Source organism: Urtica dioica, chromosome 12 (assembly GCF_054948205.1).
Source record: "Urtica dioica subsp. dioica isolate 48M chromosome 12, U.dioica_male_clone48M_v1_H2, whole genome shotgun sequence".
Classification (NCBI taxonomy): Eukaryota; Viridiplantae; Streptophyta; class Magnoliopsida; order Rosales; family Urticaceae; genus Urtica; species Urtica dioica.
Genome location: NC_142767.1, coordinates 10769670 through 10788255, shown reverse-complemented (window position 1 = coordinate 10788255; position 18586 = coordinate 10769670). Strand labels below are relative to the sequence as shown.

At 41.0% G+C, this 18586-nt stretch overlaps 1 protein-coding gene and 1 long non-coding RNA gene across 3 annotated transcripts; one reads left to right on the top strand and one right to left on the bottom strand.

The window, feature by feature from the left end:
- Positions 1–11222: 11222 nt before the first annotated feature.
- LOC149379078 (uncharacterized) lies at positions 11223–12199 on the bottom strand. Its single transcript, XR_016294285.1, has 3 exons — positions 11862–12199; positions 11579–11764; positions 11223–11504 (listed from the first exon to the last, which is right to left on the bottom strand). It is a non-coding gene; the product is annotated as an uncharacterized LOC149379078 (long non-coding RNA).
- A 3727-nt stretch (positions 12200–15926) lies between these two features.
- On the top strand, positions 15927–18338 carry LOC149379077 (pullulanase 1, chloroplastic-like). Of its 2 annotated transcripts, none has more exons than XM_089603697.1 (7): positions 15927–16218; positions 16343–16422; positions 16505–16557; positions 16644–16752; positions 17228–17352; positions 17542–17741; positions 17859–18338. In XM_089603697.1, the coding sequence occupies exons 1-7, from the start codon at positions 15953–15955 to the stop codon at positions 17956–17958; spliced, it is 933 nt and encodes a 310-aa protein (XP_089459823.1). In that variant the 5' UTR covers positions 15927–15952; the 3' UTR covers positions 17959–18338. The 2 variants fall into 2 exon arrangements, with proteins under 2 accessions (XP_089459823.1, XP_089459824.1); XM_089603698.1 differs by having other exon boundaries at positions 17228–17408.
- Positions 18339–18586: the final 248 nt, after the last annotated feature.

Sequence of the window (18586 nt, the reverse complement as noted above, 5' to 3'; positions counted from 1 at the left end):
TGCTCCTTCGTCGGCCGATGGCAGCACGGAAGCACCGCACATCGAGGTGGTGGCCGGCAAGACATCGTTGAAGATACGCACGGGACTAAATATGTGCTCTAGACGGAGGTGGGGTGTGAAGGCCGCTTGGGGACTTGCACGACGGTCTGCGCAAGTATGAGTGTCACATCATTCGAGATGAGCACCGTGTCGATAATAATCGATTCTAAAAAATAATCAATAATTTTTGTCAATAGGGTTTCTACGTTAATAATCATTAATTTGTATTAATATGCGGTCATTTGCATCAACATCTTTGTCTTCTTTAAAGGTAATAACTGTAAATTTTCGTTAATAATCGTTAATAGTCTATGGATATATACGTTTTTTAGTTTTTAATTGTTAATAATTGTAAATTGTCGTTCGTAATTTTAGCCTTCTGAGTATGTTTTATGTTTTTATTCAAAAATTTGTTGTAATAATTGTTAATTATCGGTTCCCATTTTGAATTCACTACTACAAATAAGCCTTTCTGGTGCGGAGGGGCATTAGGTGCGACAAGTCGCACCTAAAAGTCGCACCTAATTGGGCATCAGGTGCGACTTGTCGCACCCAAAGGGCTCCAGAAAAGAAAAAAAATTCGCTGATTTTAAGTGGTATTGGGTGCGACTAGTCGCACCCAATAGTTTTGAAAACTTTCAGGTGCGACAAGTCGCACCTGAAAGTCCAAAAAAATTCGGCGCTCAACTTCTCCCCCTCATTTTTTTCATTTGTCTGACGTGGAATTAATTTTTAAGTTTTTTTTTTTACTATCAGATGCGACTAGTCGCACCTGATAGTTTTTTTAGGTGCGACTAGTCGCACATATTTGAGTATCAGGTGCGACATGTCGCACCTGAAAGTCCAAAAAAATTTGGCGCTCAACTTCTCCCCCTCATTTTTTTTCATTTGTCTGACGTGGAATTAATTTTTAAGTTTTTTTTTTTTTACTATCAGGTGCGACTAGTCGCACCTGATAGTTTTTTTAGGTGCGACTAGTCGCACCTATTTGAGTATCAGGTGCGACATGTCCCACCTGATTACTAGGGTTAGTTTATAAACTCAACTTCGTCTTCTTCACTTCTCCAGCCTCTTTCTCTCTCTCAAACTCCGACTCTCCCTCCTTCTCTCCCTCCCTCTGCGAGCCACCACCAAATATCTCACTCCCTCTCTCTTCTCCAAGCCACCACCATCCCTCCCTCTCTCTTCTCCGAGCCACCACACTGCTCGAGTCTTTCGAGCCACCACGCTTCTCGTCCGAGTTTTTCGAGCCTTCTCCGACGTCCAAGTCCGCGCGCCGCTCGTCCTCAGACCGGTCTTCTTCTCTCTCTCCTGTGCCGAGCGCTGGACAGCGCGCGTGCGTGCGCCTCCGCTGGTTCGCGCGACCAGCCACCGCCGCCGCTCCCTTTCTCTCTCTCTCGCCTGGTTCTCCCCGCCCCGCGCCACCTCAGCGTGCACCCCTGACGCGAGCACTGCGCGAGGCCTCGACCTGAGCTCTACGTGGCTCGACGAGCCTCCGAGCCTCATTCCCGAGCCCCGGCACCTGCAACGAGCCGTGCTCCGTCTCCGAAGACGAGCTGAGAACCGAAAGAGGTATGATTTCTCGTCACCTCTGTTGAACGCTCATGGGTTGGGTTTAGATATTTGGTCGGGCTCGTTGCTCGTGTGGCTGAGAATTTTGATTTGGGGATTTTGATTGTAATTGTATGCTTAGGTTAATGGTTTAGTATGCTTGGTGTAGCGCAAAAACTCTTCTGGTTTGAGTTTTCTTGAGTTCGACCACTTACTTGTGATGCAAGTAATGTTAACGATCTAGCTTTGCAGATGATGATGAACAAGAAAAGAAAAAGACACAATCTTTTTACCCTGGTTCGGTCTAGAATGACCTACTCCAGCATTCAAGTCAATCAACTATCAATGAAAAAGACACTCTCTTTCTCCCGATTACAATTCACTCAAAACACCCCTAACTCAAGTTTGAGTTATTCCCAACTCACTTCTCTCAAGTCTCTCAGTGTTTTCCCAGTTTGTAAACAATACAGAGAATTTCATTGAAGATTACAAGCCCCTACCAACTTATATATAGGCAGCGGCAAGACTTCCTTGACTGCCACGCAACGTCTGAAGATGATCCAACAGTCCACAGTCTTGACTGCTGCAACACTCGCTGAAACAGGCCACGTGTACAAGACGATACGAGACTTTAACCAACAAATCTCCACCTAAAACGAGTATCTTCTTCTCATCATTTAATTGATTGACTTGAGTCCTTAGGCCCTAAGGCCTTTCCAGCCTGCTGCTCTTGACATTCACCAGATCCAAGCGGTGATCAAATTTACTGCTAGTAACTGGTTTGGTCAACATATCTGCAGGATTATCCTCGGTTGACACCTTCTCAATCTTCACCACTCCTTCGTTAACCACATCTCTGACAAAATGAAGCTTCACATCTATGTGCTTTGATCTCTCATGAAAAACCTGATACTTTGTAAGATGCAAGGCACTCTGACTGTCTGTCATGACCCGGACTTGACCTTGATTGAAACCAATTTCTGTCACAAGTCTCTTCATCCACATGGCTTCCTTGACTGCCTAAGTGATTGCAATATACTCTGCCTCTGTAGTTGAAAGTGTGACCAAAGACTGTAGGTTTGACTTCCAACTTACAACTCCACCACACAAGGTAAAGAGGTATCCAGTGAGAGATCTTCTGACCAACATCTAAGGATCCCTTGATATATCTCAGAATCCATTTCACAGCATTCCAATGATCTTTTCCAGGATTGGACATAAAACGACTAACTAAACTTATTGCATAAGCCAGGTCAGGTCTAGAGCATATCATGGCATACATTAAACTGCCAACAGCACTAGCATAAGGAATAGAAGACATCTCAGCAATATCAGAAGGGGTACTAGGACACTGAGACATAGATAATTTCATATGTTGAGGTATAGATGTGGATACAGATTTGGCCTTAGCCATGTCAAACCTTTCAAGCACTTTGATCAGATAGTGCTTTTGGTGCAGCTTGAGACATTTCCTGTTTCTGAATCTCACTATCTCCATGCCAAGGATCTTCTTTGCTGGACCAAGATCCTTCATTTGAAACTCACTTCTCAACCATGTCTTCAACCTGTCTATTTCTGACATATCTTGACACACAATTAGCATATCATCCACATAAAGAAGTAGATAGATCATGTGAGTGTTTTTAAGACATTTGAAATAGACACACCAATCATAATTACTCCTGTGAAAACCATGTTTAATCATGAAAGTATCAAACCTGAAATACCACTGCCTAGGTGATTGCTTCAAGCCATATAGTGACTTATGTAGCAAACACACCTTGGCTTGACTTTCACCTACCACAAACCCCTCAGGTTGCTCCATGTAGATAGTCTCCTCAAGATCACCATAGAGAAAAGCTGTTTTCACGTCCATCTGTTCAAGTTCCCAGTTGAACTTAGCCACCAGTGCAAGAATGGTACTGATAGATCTATGCTTGACCACAGGTGAATAGATTTCATTGTAGTCAATGCCCTCTTACTATGAAAAACCCTTTGCCACCAATCTTGCCTTGAACCTTGGCTTCTCAACTCCTTATATGCCTTCTTTCAGTTTGAAAATCCATCTTGAACCCACTATCTTCTTGTTTTTAGGTCTGTCAACTATGGACCAAGTCTTGTTGTCTTTGAGGGATTTTAACTCTTCAAGCATAGCCTCTCTCCACTGATCATGATGCTTGTGTTTGCAGGCTTGCTTGTAGGTGTTTGGCTCCTCTTGCATATTCTCTGAGGCAACCATGAAGGCATATGCAGTGAGGTCATAGCCAAACCTCTGTGTAGGCCTTGAGACTCTTCTTTCTCTGTCTCTGGTGAGATTATAATCTATCACATCTTCAGTTGCATCAACATCTTGGTCTTGTGATTGGCCAGTCTGATCATCAGCTTGCTCACCCTCTTGTGCATCAAATTGATTTGGATTATGCTCCACATTTTGAGGATCAGTTTGTGCTTCTTCAGGCTGAAGCTCCACCTCAACTTGAGCATCTCCTTGGCCCTGTTCTTCAATGATTGGAGTACCATCTTCAGGCTTAGTTCTTCCCTGAAAATCCTGTTCATTGAATTTAACATCCCTGCTTATGAAACATTTCTTGTATCCTGGTTCCAAACACCACAGTTTATATCCCTTGACGCCATCAGGATAGCCTATAAAAATGCATTTTAAGGCTCTTGGATCCAACTTTCCCTGTTTGATATGAGCATAGGTAGTACATCCGAAAACCCTTAGCTTTGTGCAGTCAGTTTCATGATTTGACCACAGTTGCATAGGAGTTTTCAGATTTATAGCAGTGGATGGACATCTATTTATCAGATAACATGCAGTATGGACAACCTCACCCCAGAAAGAGCTAGGTAGCTTGGCATGTAAAAGCATACACCTCACCCTTTCCATTATTGTGCGGTTGAACCTTTCAGCAATACCATTTTGCTGTGGCGTGTGAGCAACTGTGTGATGGCGTTGAATACCACTAGTTCTGCATAACTCATTGAAACTTTCACACAGTATTCTAAACCATTGTCAGTTCTCAGTTTCTTTACCTTTTTACACATTTGAGTTTCAACCATGGCTTTCCAGTTCTTGAAAGTTTCAAAAGCATCACTCTTGTGCTTGATCAGAAATACCCAAGCTCGCCGTGAGTGATCATCTATTATAGACATATAATACCTGTTGCCTCCATAGGATGCTATGTGTGCTGGCCCCCACAAGTCTGAGTGGACATAGTCCAAGATTGACTCTGTACTATGTGTTCCTGGTGGGAAGGGTTGCCTGGAAGATTTTCCCAAAACACATGTCTCACAGAATTCGAGCTTCCCAATCTGAGCTTTATCAATTAGGCCTTGTTTGGCTAGTTCACTCATGCCCTTCTCACTGACATGGCCTAGTCCCAAGTGCCAGATCTTGGCCATGTCAGTTCTTGTGCTAATGGCTGCAGAACCTGTGATAGTTTGTCCAACAAGAAAATACAAGCCATTTTTCCTAGCACCTTTCATAACATATCTTTTTCCTTTTGAGATCACTAGGTAGCCATTATCAGAACCAAAGGAGTAGCCAGATTTTTCAAGAGTTCCTAAGGAGATTAAATTCCTCTTTAGGTCAGGGATGAGTCTCACATTAGTAAGGAGTTTAGTTTTACCCTGATCATTCTTGATACGGATGTTACCTCTCCCAATGGCCTTGCACGCCTTGTCATCTCCCAGAAGCACTGATCCACAATCTTCATAGACCAGGTTTTCGAACCAGTCTTCGTTTGGTGACATGTGATAGGTACAACCGCTGTCAAGAACCCATTCCTGGTGAGGCTTTTCATCAGTCACATTGAGTGCTTCCGCGATGTCGTACCCTTCTTCTGCAATGGCGGCCTTTGCATTCTTCTTTGGTCGATCGAATTGCTTGTATTTATCCGGACAATCCTTTTTCATATGACCTTCTTTGTGGCAGTGGTAACATTTGTAGGGAAATTCTTGGCTTTCTTCGTTCTGATTCTTTGATTTGTCTTTGGACTTAGACTTTCCGGACTTCTTGTTTGACTTCGATCGAACGTTCAATCCTTCGCCAATAGTCTTCTTGTCCGATGCAGAATCCAATTCCTTTGACTTTAGGGCGACCTGTACTTCCTCAAGGGTGAGAGATTCGCGTCCGTACTTCATCGTTTCTACGAAATTGGCGTGAGTATTTGGCAACGCATTCAAGATCATCACAGCTTGATCTTCATCATCAACCTTCACGTCGATGTTTGAGAGATCAATCACGATCTTGTTGAATTCGTCTAGTCCGTCTGAGATCGATTTACCCTCTGGCATCTTGAATCCATAAAGCCTTCCTTTGAGGTGGATTCTGTTCGTTAGGGATTTGGTCATGTAGAGAGACTCAAGTTTAGACCAAACACCAGCGGCGGATTTTTCTTTGGAGACTTCGCGCAGAACTTTGTCTCCGAGATGAAGAATTATCGTGCTGTAGGCGATCTCGAGGATATCTGATTTTTCTGCAGCGGACATTGTGGAAGGCAATTCCTTTTCTCCTCCAAGAGCCTTCGCAACCTTCATCTGCACCAAGACTGCTCTCATTCGAGTCCGCCAAAGGGAGAAGTCACCTTTGCCGTCGAAGCGCTCCACTTCGACCTTGTTGACGCCCATTCTTGAGATCATATGCAAAGCACAAGGCTCTGATACCAATTGTAGCGCAAAAACTCTTCTGGTTTGAGTTTTCTTGAGTTCGACCACTTACTTGTGATGCAAGTAATGTCAACGATCTAGCTTTGCAGATGATGATGAACAAGAAAAGAAAACGACACAATCTTTTTACCCTGGTTCGGTCTAGAATGACCTACTCCAGCATTCAAGTCAATCAACTATCAATGAAAAAGACACTCTCTCTCTCCCGATTACAATTCACTCAAAACACCCCTAACTCAAGTCTGAGTTATTCCCAACTCACTTCTCTCAAGTCTCTCAGTGTTTTCCCAGTTTGTAAACAATACAGAGAATTTCATTGAAGATTACAAGCCCCTACCAACTTATATATAGGCAGCGGCAAGACTTCCTTGACTGCCACGCAACGTCTGAAGACGATCCAACAGTCCACAGTCTTGACTGCTGCAACACTCGCTGAAACAGGCCACGTGTACAAGACGATACGAGACTTTAACCAACACTTAGGTTAAGAAAAAAAAACTTTAGTATGCTTAAGTGGTTTGTATGCTTAATTGTAATTGTATGTGATTGAAATTAACTGGTTTAGTATGCTTAGGTTAATGGTTTAGTATGCTTAGTTGATCTTTGGACCCGAATGTTGAGGACTTGAAATTAGTGATTGGTTTCGGATTTCTTGGTTGTGGTTTGAATTTGGCCGAATTTTTGAAAAAGAAAAACTGTTTGAACTGCCTCTGTAAATCGACGTGGACAGACCGATCTGATCTGAGTTCTTATTTTTGGATATTTTTCATGGATAGTAGACTGTATGAGCTTTCTAACATGACCAAGAACATGTAAATCCATTGAGTATTGAATGAGTTATGAATGTCCAAAGTTTGTGTTTCGCAGCAGTAAAACGGGATTTCCAGAATTGTAACAGTGAATTACGGGCTGTTTTTGAGATAGCTATTCTTGTCGTATATATGCTTGTAATATCTCGTTAGAAAGCTACATGAGTCTACTTTCATTTTCCGCTAGAATCAATCGATTTCAAGTTTTGTAGCTCGAGTTATGATTGCTTAAGCGCTAGTGGGTCAGGCTGTCGAGAATTCTTTTGACTTGTTTATGTTTGTCGAGGGTTCGATTCTTGTGAGACCGACGCCGCAAAATCCGAGGAGGAAGAAGGAGTGAGGGTCCGTGTTTGCTGATTCCACTCTTGTATCTGAGCTCAAGTTTACATGTAAGTAAAATCAATTAAGCAATTTTTATTTTGTTTATTACTTAAAAGTGATTGTTTGTTTTTCTCTTTTATGTGCTTAAGTAACCTTAAATTCATTTATATTCTTTAACTGCCCAGTTTTTGAGAGACGGAGAGAAGTACATTGAAGAGGTGAAATTGAGAGTTTTGCTTGTTAGCCCTCCAAATTCACCAGTGATATCACCGAAAGACGGAGAATAAAAACAAGAACAATGCCATGAAACTTCAATCCATAAGAATGATAGTCAAGTAACGAGTGGACTTGAAAAAGTAACACCATATCTTAAGGTACATATATATTTCATATCTATAATTTTTGTTTCCAAAAGTGTGACACAAGGACTAAAAAAAATTAGAAAAAAAATTAAAAAACAATTCTCATTGAACGTTAACTCGCGAAACAAGGTGTCACTTGAAGTTCCAAACGTATCAACAATGTGTAAGCATTATTTTGAAAAACTATCCAAATGATTTTATTGGACATCATGATTTAGTGTTTATAACATTTGTAGGTTGTTTATTTTAATTTACTGTATTAGTGCTGCTTGTATTTAGTACTTTCTCATACAAGCAGCACTAATACAGTTATCAAGCTATCAATTCGTAAAGTATTTTGTTTGAGCAAGGGAATCCGGGCACGGACGCGGCGATCAAAGAGATCGGAGGAGTTGGGACCATTCTTCAAAGCTATCAATATCTCGATATCTTTTATTTTAATTCAAGGATCGAAATACCGTTACCGTTACCGTTCCGAGCCTTCGAATTTACTGGTAACCCCCCCGTACCGTAAAGGAATACCGGGGGAAGCGAGAAAAAAAAAGGAAACCGGTACCGTTGAACTTACCGTTACCGTAGATGAATACCGTCAAATACCGTATTTACCGAGGGGAATTCATAAAAGAAATATACAAAAAAAACATACAAAGTATGTAGGATACAATTCATAAAATTAAAAATAGTGTAGAATGTTTCAACACAATATAAAATTACAAACACGACAAAAAGTAAGTTCAATATTACAAACCAAAATGATAAAGTTCAACGCAATCCATCAAATCATTTAATTAAAAGTTCGATCGGTTACGGTTTTAGTCACAAAATTTTGTGACAAGGACGTTGTTGTAATGTTTTTCTGGGCTCAGTTGAAATAAAATGTGGAGCTCGGGGTCAGTTTACAAACGGTGGAGAATTGAGGGTTTTCATGAGCAAATATGGAATACTCATTTCATTTTAAAAGGAAATTTTCTTTTTCTTTTTCTTTTTTCCTTATTTTCTTTTCTTCTTCTTCTTTCTTTTTCCTTCTTCTCGTTTCTTCTCCTCTGCATCAAAGAATAACAGAAAAAAAAAAAAAAAAAAAAATTAAACAACCACAACAACTCCAGCACCTCCTTCACTCTTCCTTTTTCCTCACCCGTGCTCGGCCAACAACTCCAGCACCGAGCCATCACCGCGCGCCTTGGCCGAGAGAGAACGAGTGCTGCGAGCCGCCGTGGACGCCGACCGGGAAATGAGGAGACCGGCGGGATCTGGGCAGAAATGGTCTTCGTCGCGTCGGGAACTAGGCGGGTCGGCGGGATCCGGTCGGGAAGTGGGAAGTTTTGGTGTGGGTCGCGACGGTTTTTGGGCGAGCTCCCCGGAACCACCGGAAACTTCCGGTTTTGGTGGTTCCGGTGCCGGGGAGCTCCAAAAAGGGGGAACCGGACCGGTTCCCGTCCGGTTCCCCCAGTATTTAAATCCTTGTTTTAATTTACTGTATTAGTGCTGCTTGTTTATTTGTAGGTTGACATCATGATTTGTTTTTTAGAGTTTAGGTTGTTAGGCCGGCCCGTGTGTTTAGACTTTTGTTTTTTTTAGAGTTTAGGTTGTTGGGGGGAGCCTAATCAACATATTTTCTTTTAAAATTATATGCATTATTTATTTTTTTGGCTGGACTTATGTTTTGATTAAATCTTGGCTGATTTTTTTTTTTCAAAAACGAAATAAGAAATGAAGTCACTTTTAAATAAACTGACATCCAAAAAACTGCTCTTTTAAAAGATTTGACGTCGCTTTTTTAAAAAGCGACGTCTAAACCACTGTTTGGTGTTTTGGTGGGAAGACTATTGGGTGCGACATGTCGCACCCAATATGTTGGCGGGAAGACTATTGGGTGCGACATGTCGCACCCAAAAGTCAAATTCCCGCTTTATTCTTGATTTCCCACGGAAAAATAGGTGCGATAAGTCGCACCCAATAGTGTCACACCTACTAGTATATATTATTGGGTGCGACATGTCGCACCCAATAGTATTAGCTGCGGACTATTAGGTGCGACTTAGTCGCACCTAAAGTCACACTCGATAGTACTATCGGGTGCGACTTTGTGGGCATCAGGTGCGACTTTTGTCGCACCTGATGCCCATATTTGTAGTAGTGATTTCTACAATTCCAATTGGAATTTTTTTCCCGGTAGTTTTTTTTTTTTTTTTTTAAGTATTAATTGATGGCTGCTTGAATTAGGGAATCAGTTACACGATTATTTCTTTCTTTTTTATTTTGTCCTTAAATAATATCACATTATTTGGGCGGGAGTTTTTATAAGGCCATTTATGTAAAAAGTAGGCAATTAATTATTGAATTAATGACATTTTTAGTCCCTGAACTATGTCGAGTGTAACAACTTGGTCCTTCGGCGAAAAAAGCTGTAGCGTCGATACCTGGTGAATGTGAGGAAATCACGTTTGATCCTTCTGTCAAATTTATCGTCTATTTAGACAGAACGATGCTGACGTGGCTTGATCGAGTAGGGTAATTACCATTTTGTCCATGTTTTAATGGTTTCCTCTTCTTGTAAATCATATGGCCGTGTAATCCCAAATCGAGAAAATCAAATCCCAAATCGAGAAAATCAAATCCCTTGATAAAACCCTAAAATCCCAAATCGTTTAATTCCATAATCAAGAAGAAATGAACAAATTTCTTCAGAACTGGGCTTGAAGACAACCGTGTCAAGCTTGGAGTGTCATGGAATCCTCTCTGTCTTCTTCGTCAAGGAAATCTCGCGTAGAGGTCGATGGGTCGCGGCGACGACCTCCGGCATGTTTCTGCAGTGCTACTGGGGTCGAACGCACGTCATGGACGACTGAAAACCCGGGACGAAGATTTTATGGATGCCTCGGGTATAAGGTGAGGTTTTCATTTTAGGGGTTTTCAATTTTTTTCTTTCTGTGTTTGTGAAATTGCCGACTCTAAATATTTTGAAAATTACCAGCATAAAACAGAGCCAGGCTGTGGATTTCATGAATGGCTAGACCCTCCAATGTGCGCAAGATCAACAACGATTATTCCCGGACTGTTGAAGAGAATTAATGCATTTGAGAGAACGAAGTCGGACTTGGTAACAGAAGAATTTCACGACCACCAAAGCTGTGGAGTGAATTTCACGAAAGATCTAAAACAGATTAAGATGTTGGCCATGGTTATATTACTGTTTGTGTTTGTACTTTTGTTTAAGTAAATTGTGATGCAGGTTTTGTGATCAAAGTTGTTTTGTAACTGATAATGAACGTGTAATGTTGTCTGGTATTCTGGATTCAAATGCTCAAGTAATGCCAGTTGGTTTATTTCTCAGTTTTAGTAGGTTATATTTTCAGTTGATTTAAGCTATCAATTCTTGATACAGATTCTTGGAAAAAATTATTGTTAAACCAAAGTACATAATCAACAGACAAAATAAGCTATCAAAGAACATAATTTAGAGTCAATAAGATGTCAATCTATTTTAATCATTCATATACCAACCAAGTACATAAACCAGTCATAACCCAAAAGTAGAATATGTTTTAACCAAGTACATAAACCATTCATAAACATCATTTCATTTCATCAAAAGAAACTAAAAGAAACCTTAATACAGACATAAACGATCTGCAACCCAAAAAATCTCGGCCTCATGAGATACTTGTTTTGAATAAACCATCTACTTGAATAAACCTCGCGGCGTCATGAGATCCTGTCTTATGTTGTGAGTCCTAAATCTCGGGCTTCTCTGTACAATAAAAAGACACATGGAATGAGAACAAAAAAAAAATTAAGAATATCAAAATTCAGTAGTACCCTCACCCTCAATGGCTGTGTAGCTTGACTCAAAGGCGGTGACGGTCGTGGTGGCTGTGTAGCTTGGGAAGGCTGTGATGGCGGTGGCTGAGGTTGAGAAGGCTGTGATGATGGTGGCTGAGCTTGAGAAGGCTGGGATGATGGTGGCTGAGCTTGAGAAGGCTGGGATGATGGTGGTGCTCTTCCATGCCTCTGTGAAAGTTATTACAGAAATGTACATAGTCAATAATAAATCAATACTAAATCATAATGAATTCAAGTATAATAGCCATTACAGAAATTGATGTACCCTTGATTCTTCTTCTCGCCTGAAACATGTTTTCACATTATGGCCCTCTTTCCCACATTTTGAGCACCGTGACATGATATATTTTCTTGTCATCCTTGTACCTCCCTTTGGAACTACCTCGTCATGAGAGAGTCGCCTAAGCTTCTTTGGTCTTCCGGGTTTGGCTCGGTCCGGTGGCATGGACATAGGGGTCTTTCTTGTTCGTGGCCATTGTTCTAGGGGATTAATAGGACATATCCCTTGAACATATGTTTGTTCATAACAAGGCTTCTTGTACCACATTGACACATATTTCAAAGGATCATCGTGTTTGTGCCAAATGCAGCTTATAGCATGAGCACACGGTATTCGTACAAAAAATAAGTGTTAATCATGTGTTGAACCAAGTCATGAATATGAGTAAGACATATGAGTAAATTAATACCTGAAAGATTCCATCTGTTACATGAGCATGAGTGGCGTGCTAAATTCACTGCGTACATTGACCCGTACATGTTCGAGACTTGGTAATCGGATCCTCCGGCCCAATATGGTATGTTCTGTGCACTAAGGACCTTATTGTTCTCCAATATCTTGTAAATCCGAGGCCCAATTTCTCCAGTCCACTTATCTCCAGCCAATTTCTGTTTCGTGAACCTTTGGAGTAGATACATTCGAATCCGCTCCAACATCGACAAAATTGGTTTCTGTCGAGCCATTAGCACTGATCTAGTCCCATTGAAACTCTCACACAGATTATTGAGTAAGATGTCGCACTTTGGTCCTGGCCGGAAATGGCTCCTTGCCCAATGTTGAGGGCGTTTTTCAATGAGCCAATTGTAAGCACTCTCATCTTCGGCCTTGATTAACTCTAACTCAGCCTCAAAGCGTGAAGTTGAGTACGCCATAGCAGCGGCCATCATCTTGGTCTTCATAAACTGGCCTTTAAAAACCTGTCATTATAATTCCAAATTTGTCATCATCTTGGTTTTTATTTGCCACATCAGTGCAAGAAGTTTCGTCCCATCGAAAATTCAGTCTTAGTTTTCGGGAAATTTCTTGCAGAGCTTGCACTGTCATTTTCATATTATAAGCAAAATTTAACAAAAATAAATAAATTACAGTGTAAATTATACATGAAAAACAGGTGATCGAAGTGTATAACAAATGATTAGAGAACAAATGCATGTTTGTTGTATGAAAAATAGATATTCAATTAACATAAAGTTTATGCCATAAACCATGAAAATTATCAGTTTCTTGTCACATCAGAATCTTGTCTCGCCATCTTTTGACTATAAACAAAATGAAAGTCTTAAACCAGCACCAACATTATTACCACTCGTAGTAGGTTTTGCTTTTCATTTAATTTTTAAAAATTAAGCAGTCGTCATTAGAAAAAAAAAAAAGTTGCAACAAATACACGCATTATTAACATGTAAAAAATGGGACCCAGATAAAAGTACTACAAAAAATGAGAAAATACACGTCTATAAACAGACTTCAAACACATAAACTCATTTACCTTAGTGAAATTTCCCTGAAGATGGCGGGCACAGTGTCGATGCTCACCTTGAACCAATCCCTCTTCCCAGAGGTCATTCAACGCTTCTTGCAATCCCTTTTGTTTATCCGATATGAAAGTCCAATGGTGTCCATTGTCTATCTTCACGTCCTCTTTTAAAAAGTTTAAAAACCAACTCCAAGTAGCTCTTCCTTCTGATTCAACAACCGCGTACGCGATAGGGAACATTGAATTGTTCGCATCAATACCTATTGCTGAGAGTAACTGACCGGTGTGGTGACCTTTGATATGGCAGCCATCGACACCGATCACAGGTCGGCAATGAGCGAATCCTAACTTGCAAGCTTGAAAGCAAATGTACATCCTTTTAAACATCGGCTTACCATCAGGACCAGATTCTGCTTCAATTTCAACAGTGGATCCCGGGTTTGACCGCTTCAACTCCGCTGCGTAGTCCCACAATGCCGCATACAGCTCTTTATTACAGCCTTCAATGGCCTTTGTCGCAAGCCTTTTTGCTCTATACGCCTTCATCTTGTTACATTCAAGGACATAATCCTTTTGAACCCGATTCATGAAGTCCGGGGCGGACCATGATTCACTGTCTTTGAAAGATTGCATATACTTCTTCGCAAGCCATGCCGAGGTAGCAAATCTGTTTTTGTTGACCCTTGGACACGTGTGTTCAGCGACGTATGTTTTAATGATGAAAACACCATTCCTAGTCCCCAAGTTTGATGCGTAACAAACCCATTTGCAGCCTTTGTCATGACACTCAGCTCGTACCCGTCTGCTGTCATTTTTTTTTAAATAAATGTCCTTACCCTGGCGAATAGCGTATTCTTTCACTACTTCCTTGAAGACTTTCGAGCTATTGAAGGACAATCCTAATTTCAGGGTCACATTACCCATATCACCTTCCTCTCTAAACTCTTGAAATCGTGGCAGTTTCCTCTTCGGGTTTCGCTTGTTCCAGGACGTGTCATCTTCTTTTTCACACTCTTCTTCTGAATCTGTGTCGAACCCTCCAAAGTCAGCGTCAATATCGTCTTCACTCTCACTGTCCGGATCAAAATGCTCATCGAGAATACGCTTTCCTTTGTCCCGTAGCCCAGCTAGCCCAAGATCCACTGCTGCTCCATCAACTTGAATGTCCTCCTCGCTCAACTCGAACCCGAACTCAGCCTCACCGGGTTGTTTTGTAGCTTCTTCATCTGTGTCTATGCCGCTCATCTGATCATCATTAACCTCATTGTTAGCGTCAACCTCAAGCGTTGTCTGTTCTTCTTCCACGGCAGGTATTAGCTCATCACCGGCACGTAATAGCTCCTCATTCTCAGTCATGTCAAGTGGGTGAGAACAGAACAAGTGTACCTCCCACTGTGTCTTCAATATCTCAGCCATATCTTCAATCAAGCACTCATCATTTTCAACAAAATTCATCCAATTGCTCGTACCTGACTTCAAGAAATATGTTGGAGCAGATGAGTAACCCAGGTCATTCAAAATCCCATTCAATTCAAAGATAGACATCTTGTCTAAATCTGTGAATTCTTGAGGACTTATGCCACCTCCAACGTATCTGGTTCCATCAGTATCAAATACCATTGACCCACCATGGTGGACTTGTAACGTAAAGCTGTTGACCAACGCCTCTGTCAATATACAAAACAATCAGAGGACAAAAATCAGTCCAGTACTTGACAAAAATAAACAAGAATATTCAATAAACAAATAATATGCATCAGGGGACAATAAAACACCAGTGGTCCCATACAAAACAAAGGAGGAATAAATAAACAAGTGGTCCCAGAAAATAACCGACCAAAAACAAGTTATTCGCGTGGTCCCAGTCATCCCCAAATAATATCCGACCATAAACAACTTATTCGCGTGGTCCCAGACAAATCTCGACCAAAAAATATGGCTAAACCCCATTCCAACGACAACAAAAAAAACTGGTCCCCGTGGTATCCAAAAATCATTTTCATGTTTCTAAAACTAACCAAAAACTTTTGAGAGTTCATTCTCACCGTAACACCCCGACTGCACTGGGGTTGTATTTCGACTCGACTTTGCTCCTCCATTAAATGCCACCGCCGGCATCTTCGTCGCCGGCGACTTCGTCTTCGCCATTAGGGTTTTCACAGCCGCCAATTAAGATTTTCGTTGTCGTTCAATTTCTTTGTCGTTCAATTTGAATATTTCGGGAAAAATGTGTCGAATAGGTTCCATTTACTCGCTTGAAATATAAAATTACTTAACTACCCTACTCGATCAAGCCACGTCAGCATCGTTCTGTCTAAATAGGCGATAAATTTGACAGAAGGATCAAACGTGATTTCCTCACATTCACCAGGTATCGACGCTACAGCTTTTTTCGCCGAAGGACCAAGTTGTTACACTCGACATAGTTCAGGGACTAAAAATGTCATTAATTCTTAATTATTATAGTTGGCTAGTTTTTAAACTTATTCAAAACGTTTGTTAGACTGAAATTTCAATGTTTCATTTTACTAGGAATGAGTGACGAGAGGGGCATGTTTTGTTTTGCCAAATAGGCTTGACGTGCCTTTTCGTGAAATGAATGAAAGCTCCTTTTAGGGAAAGAGGAGTGATGATGGTTGGTTCAGTGACACGTGTCTTCTCTCTACTTTTGCGACCACCATCTCCCACCGCATTCACTTCCAACCGACCTTTCCCGCCACCGCTTCAACTGACCGTTGTTTCCTCTACAAAACGACGTCGTTTTGAACACACGTCATACGATCCTGGCTCAGCTCTTCCCGGCTCCGCTGCGTCTCTGCGTCCTCTTCCATGCCCTCCGTCCACGCTTCTCTTTCGATCTCTCAGGTTCACTTTCTTCTCTATCTCGCTCTCCGTGCCCTGATTTCTCGAAATGTGGATTCGAGAATCGCTGAACCACCTAAGCATCGTTTCCTTTTTATCATTTTTCTGTCAATGTGGTTGGTCTCAGGAGTGTTGGCGATGGCTATTGCTGCCTTTTCGCCAGCGATAAAGCGGGCTTGTCTGCTGCAGAAGTTGATGGGATTCGAGGCTCGGACTCTGGCGTTTTATATAACCTAAATATTATTATTGCTCTGTTTTGATAAAAATATGTTAGTTTTGTAACTTACAGGTGAAGATGTGAAAATCAAGCTCGAAAAAGAAATCTGTGGACTTCCTCAAAATGTGAATTCAAATTAGACTTATTGCTACTTTGATCTGTATATATATGATTAAAAATGGTAATGTACGTGTCAGTTTTATGTTTATAGGTGATTGAAAAGTTCCCTCATATCCGTGATTATGGAGCTTACAGAGTGCCACCTGGTTTGGATACCAAAGCTCTGCTCAAGTCCCAATTGGCCGTCGCGGCTTTTGATGGTGAGCGATCTCGTTATTTAATTTTCTTCCATGCTCAGCTTTTAATTCAATCAACATTGTGCTGTTAGAATAAGATCAGTATGTCTGTCTGGTTTTGATCTAGAATCGCAACTCTCTTGTTCGGTTATCTACACAAATCGCGAGTCTTGAAAAGTGTATCGATGAATTATAATCCGCAAGTTTTAGGCCTTAAGTAGCACCTCAATATATTTATCTTATGTTTAATTTTCTTCACTATTTGAGCTAGTGTTACATTTAAAAATCATACATAGGTGCGCCTAAAAACAAAGTCCTAGCTCCCCCCTAAAATATACTCCAAGCTCTCTCCTCTTTTCCTTTCTCTCTCGGGCTTTTCATTCAAACCTACCCTAAGTTTTTTCATCGCTGTTTTCACGAACAAGTTTGTGCTGCAACTCAGCAACGATTAAGGCCTAAAGCTTTAGTCTCATGACTTGCTGGTTCTCATTTTCTACAGCTGATGGGAAATGCAGCGGCGCTACTGGTTTGCAGTTGGGTGGCGTAAAGCTGATGGGAAATGCAACTCAGCAACGATTAAGGCCTAAAGCTTTAGTCTCATGTTCTCTTATTGTGGCCCGCTCGGTACCGTTTACTCTGATGATGCTATATCACTTTTCCTCTGGGCACCAACTGCCCAAGTATGTTACTCTATAATATGCTTGTCGCTGTTTAGAGCTTTACTCGAGAGTGATTTTTTACTTGTACTGTGTCTTCCTGATTTACTTTGTGAGTGTTTCATCTCTATGTCAACTTGCATCTGTATTGAAACAGGCAATTCGCGCATGCGTTTATAAGGATCCATTGGGTGGAACTCCTACAGATATTGTTGAGCTTGAAGAGGCTAATGGTGTTTGGAGCAGTAAAGGACCCAAATCATGGGACGGTTGGTATTACGTTTATGAAGTGTCTGTTTATCATCCGAGTTCGCAGAAAATTGAAAAGTGCACTGCAAATGATCCATATGCTAGAGGGTAAGCTGGTCGTCTCCGACAAGAAATAAAAAAATTCTAGAAAAGAGAAAATGAATGCTATGCAACTGTAAATCAGAACGTTTATGGGGTTTTCTGTGCTTATGTGATCATTGGCAGGCTCTCAGCAGATGGAAACATGACATTGTTTGTCAATCTTGATTCTGATGCTGTTAAGCCAGAAGGGTGGGATGGATTGGCAAATGAAAAGCTTGATTGAGCCGCTTTTGGTATCTTATTTCCCAACTTATAAATTCTTTGTCCCGAGCTTCTTTCAAGGCCTTTGGAGAAGTATGTCCCAGTCGGCTTGGTCCAGTGATATCGCCCTTCTCAGATTATCTTCAAACTCCTTTTTCATGTCTTCAATGCCAATTTCCTGAAGAGTGGTGTCCTTCTTGAGGATAACCGCCCGAAGAGAACATCCACTTCTGGAAACTGCTGTTTGCCGGAAGAAAGCTCTAAATAGAGGAAGATTTGCGGAAAATACTATGATACCATAATACGATCGAACTTTAGTAGAGAGAATCAAAGATGAGAGGAAAGATTCAGATTTCTCATTAACGATGAATATCAGACTAATGCTAACTAAATACAAGCTAAGAAGCAACATAATTCAGATATATCTAAGATGACAAGGACTAAAAAAGACATAGTAGCATTATAACATTGCCACGTCTAATAAAATACAAATAATTGGCTGCTTAAGCCACGGAAAGTGTAGCAATTTAAAATTGGCCAACCTTTCGTTAATATGCTGTAAATAGCCATATTGCTTATGTGGCAGCTTATTAATTAAATTAGGTTTACACTTTTGCCCTTATTTAATTCACAGAAACCGAATAGGGAAG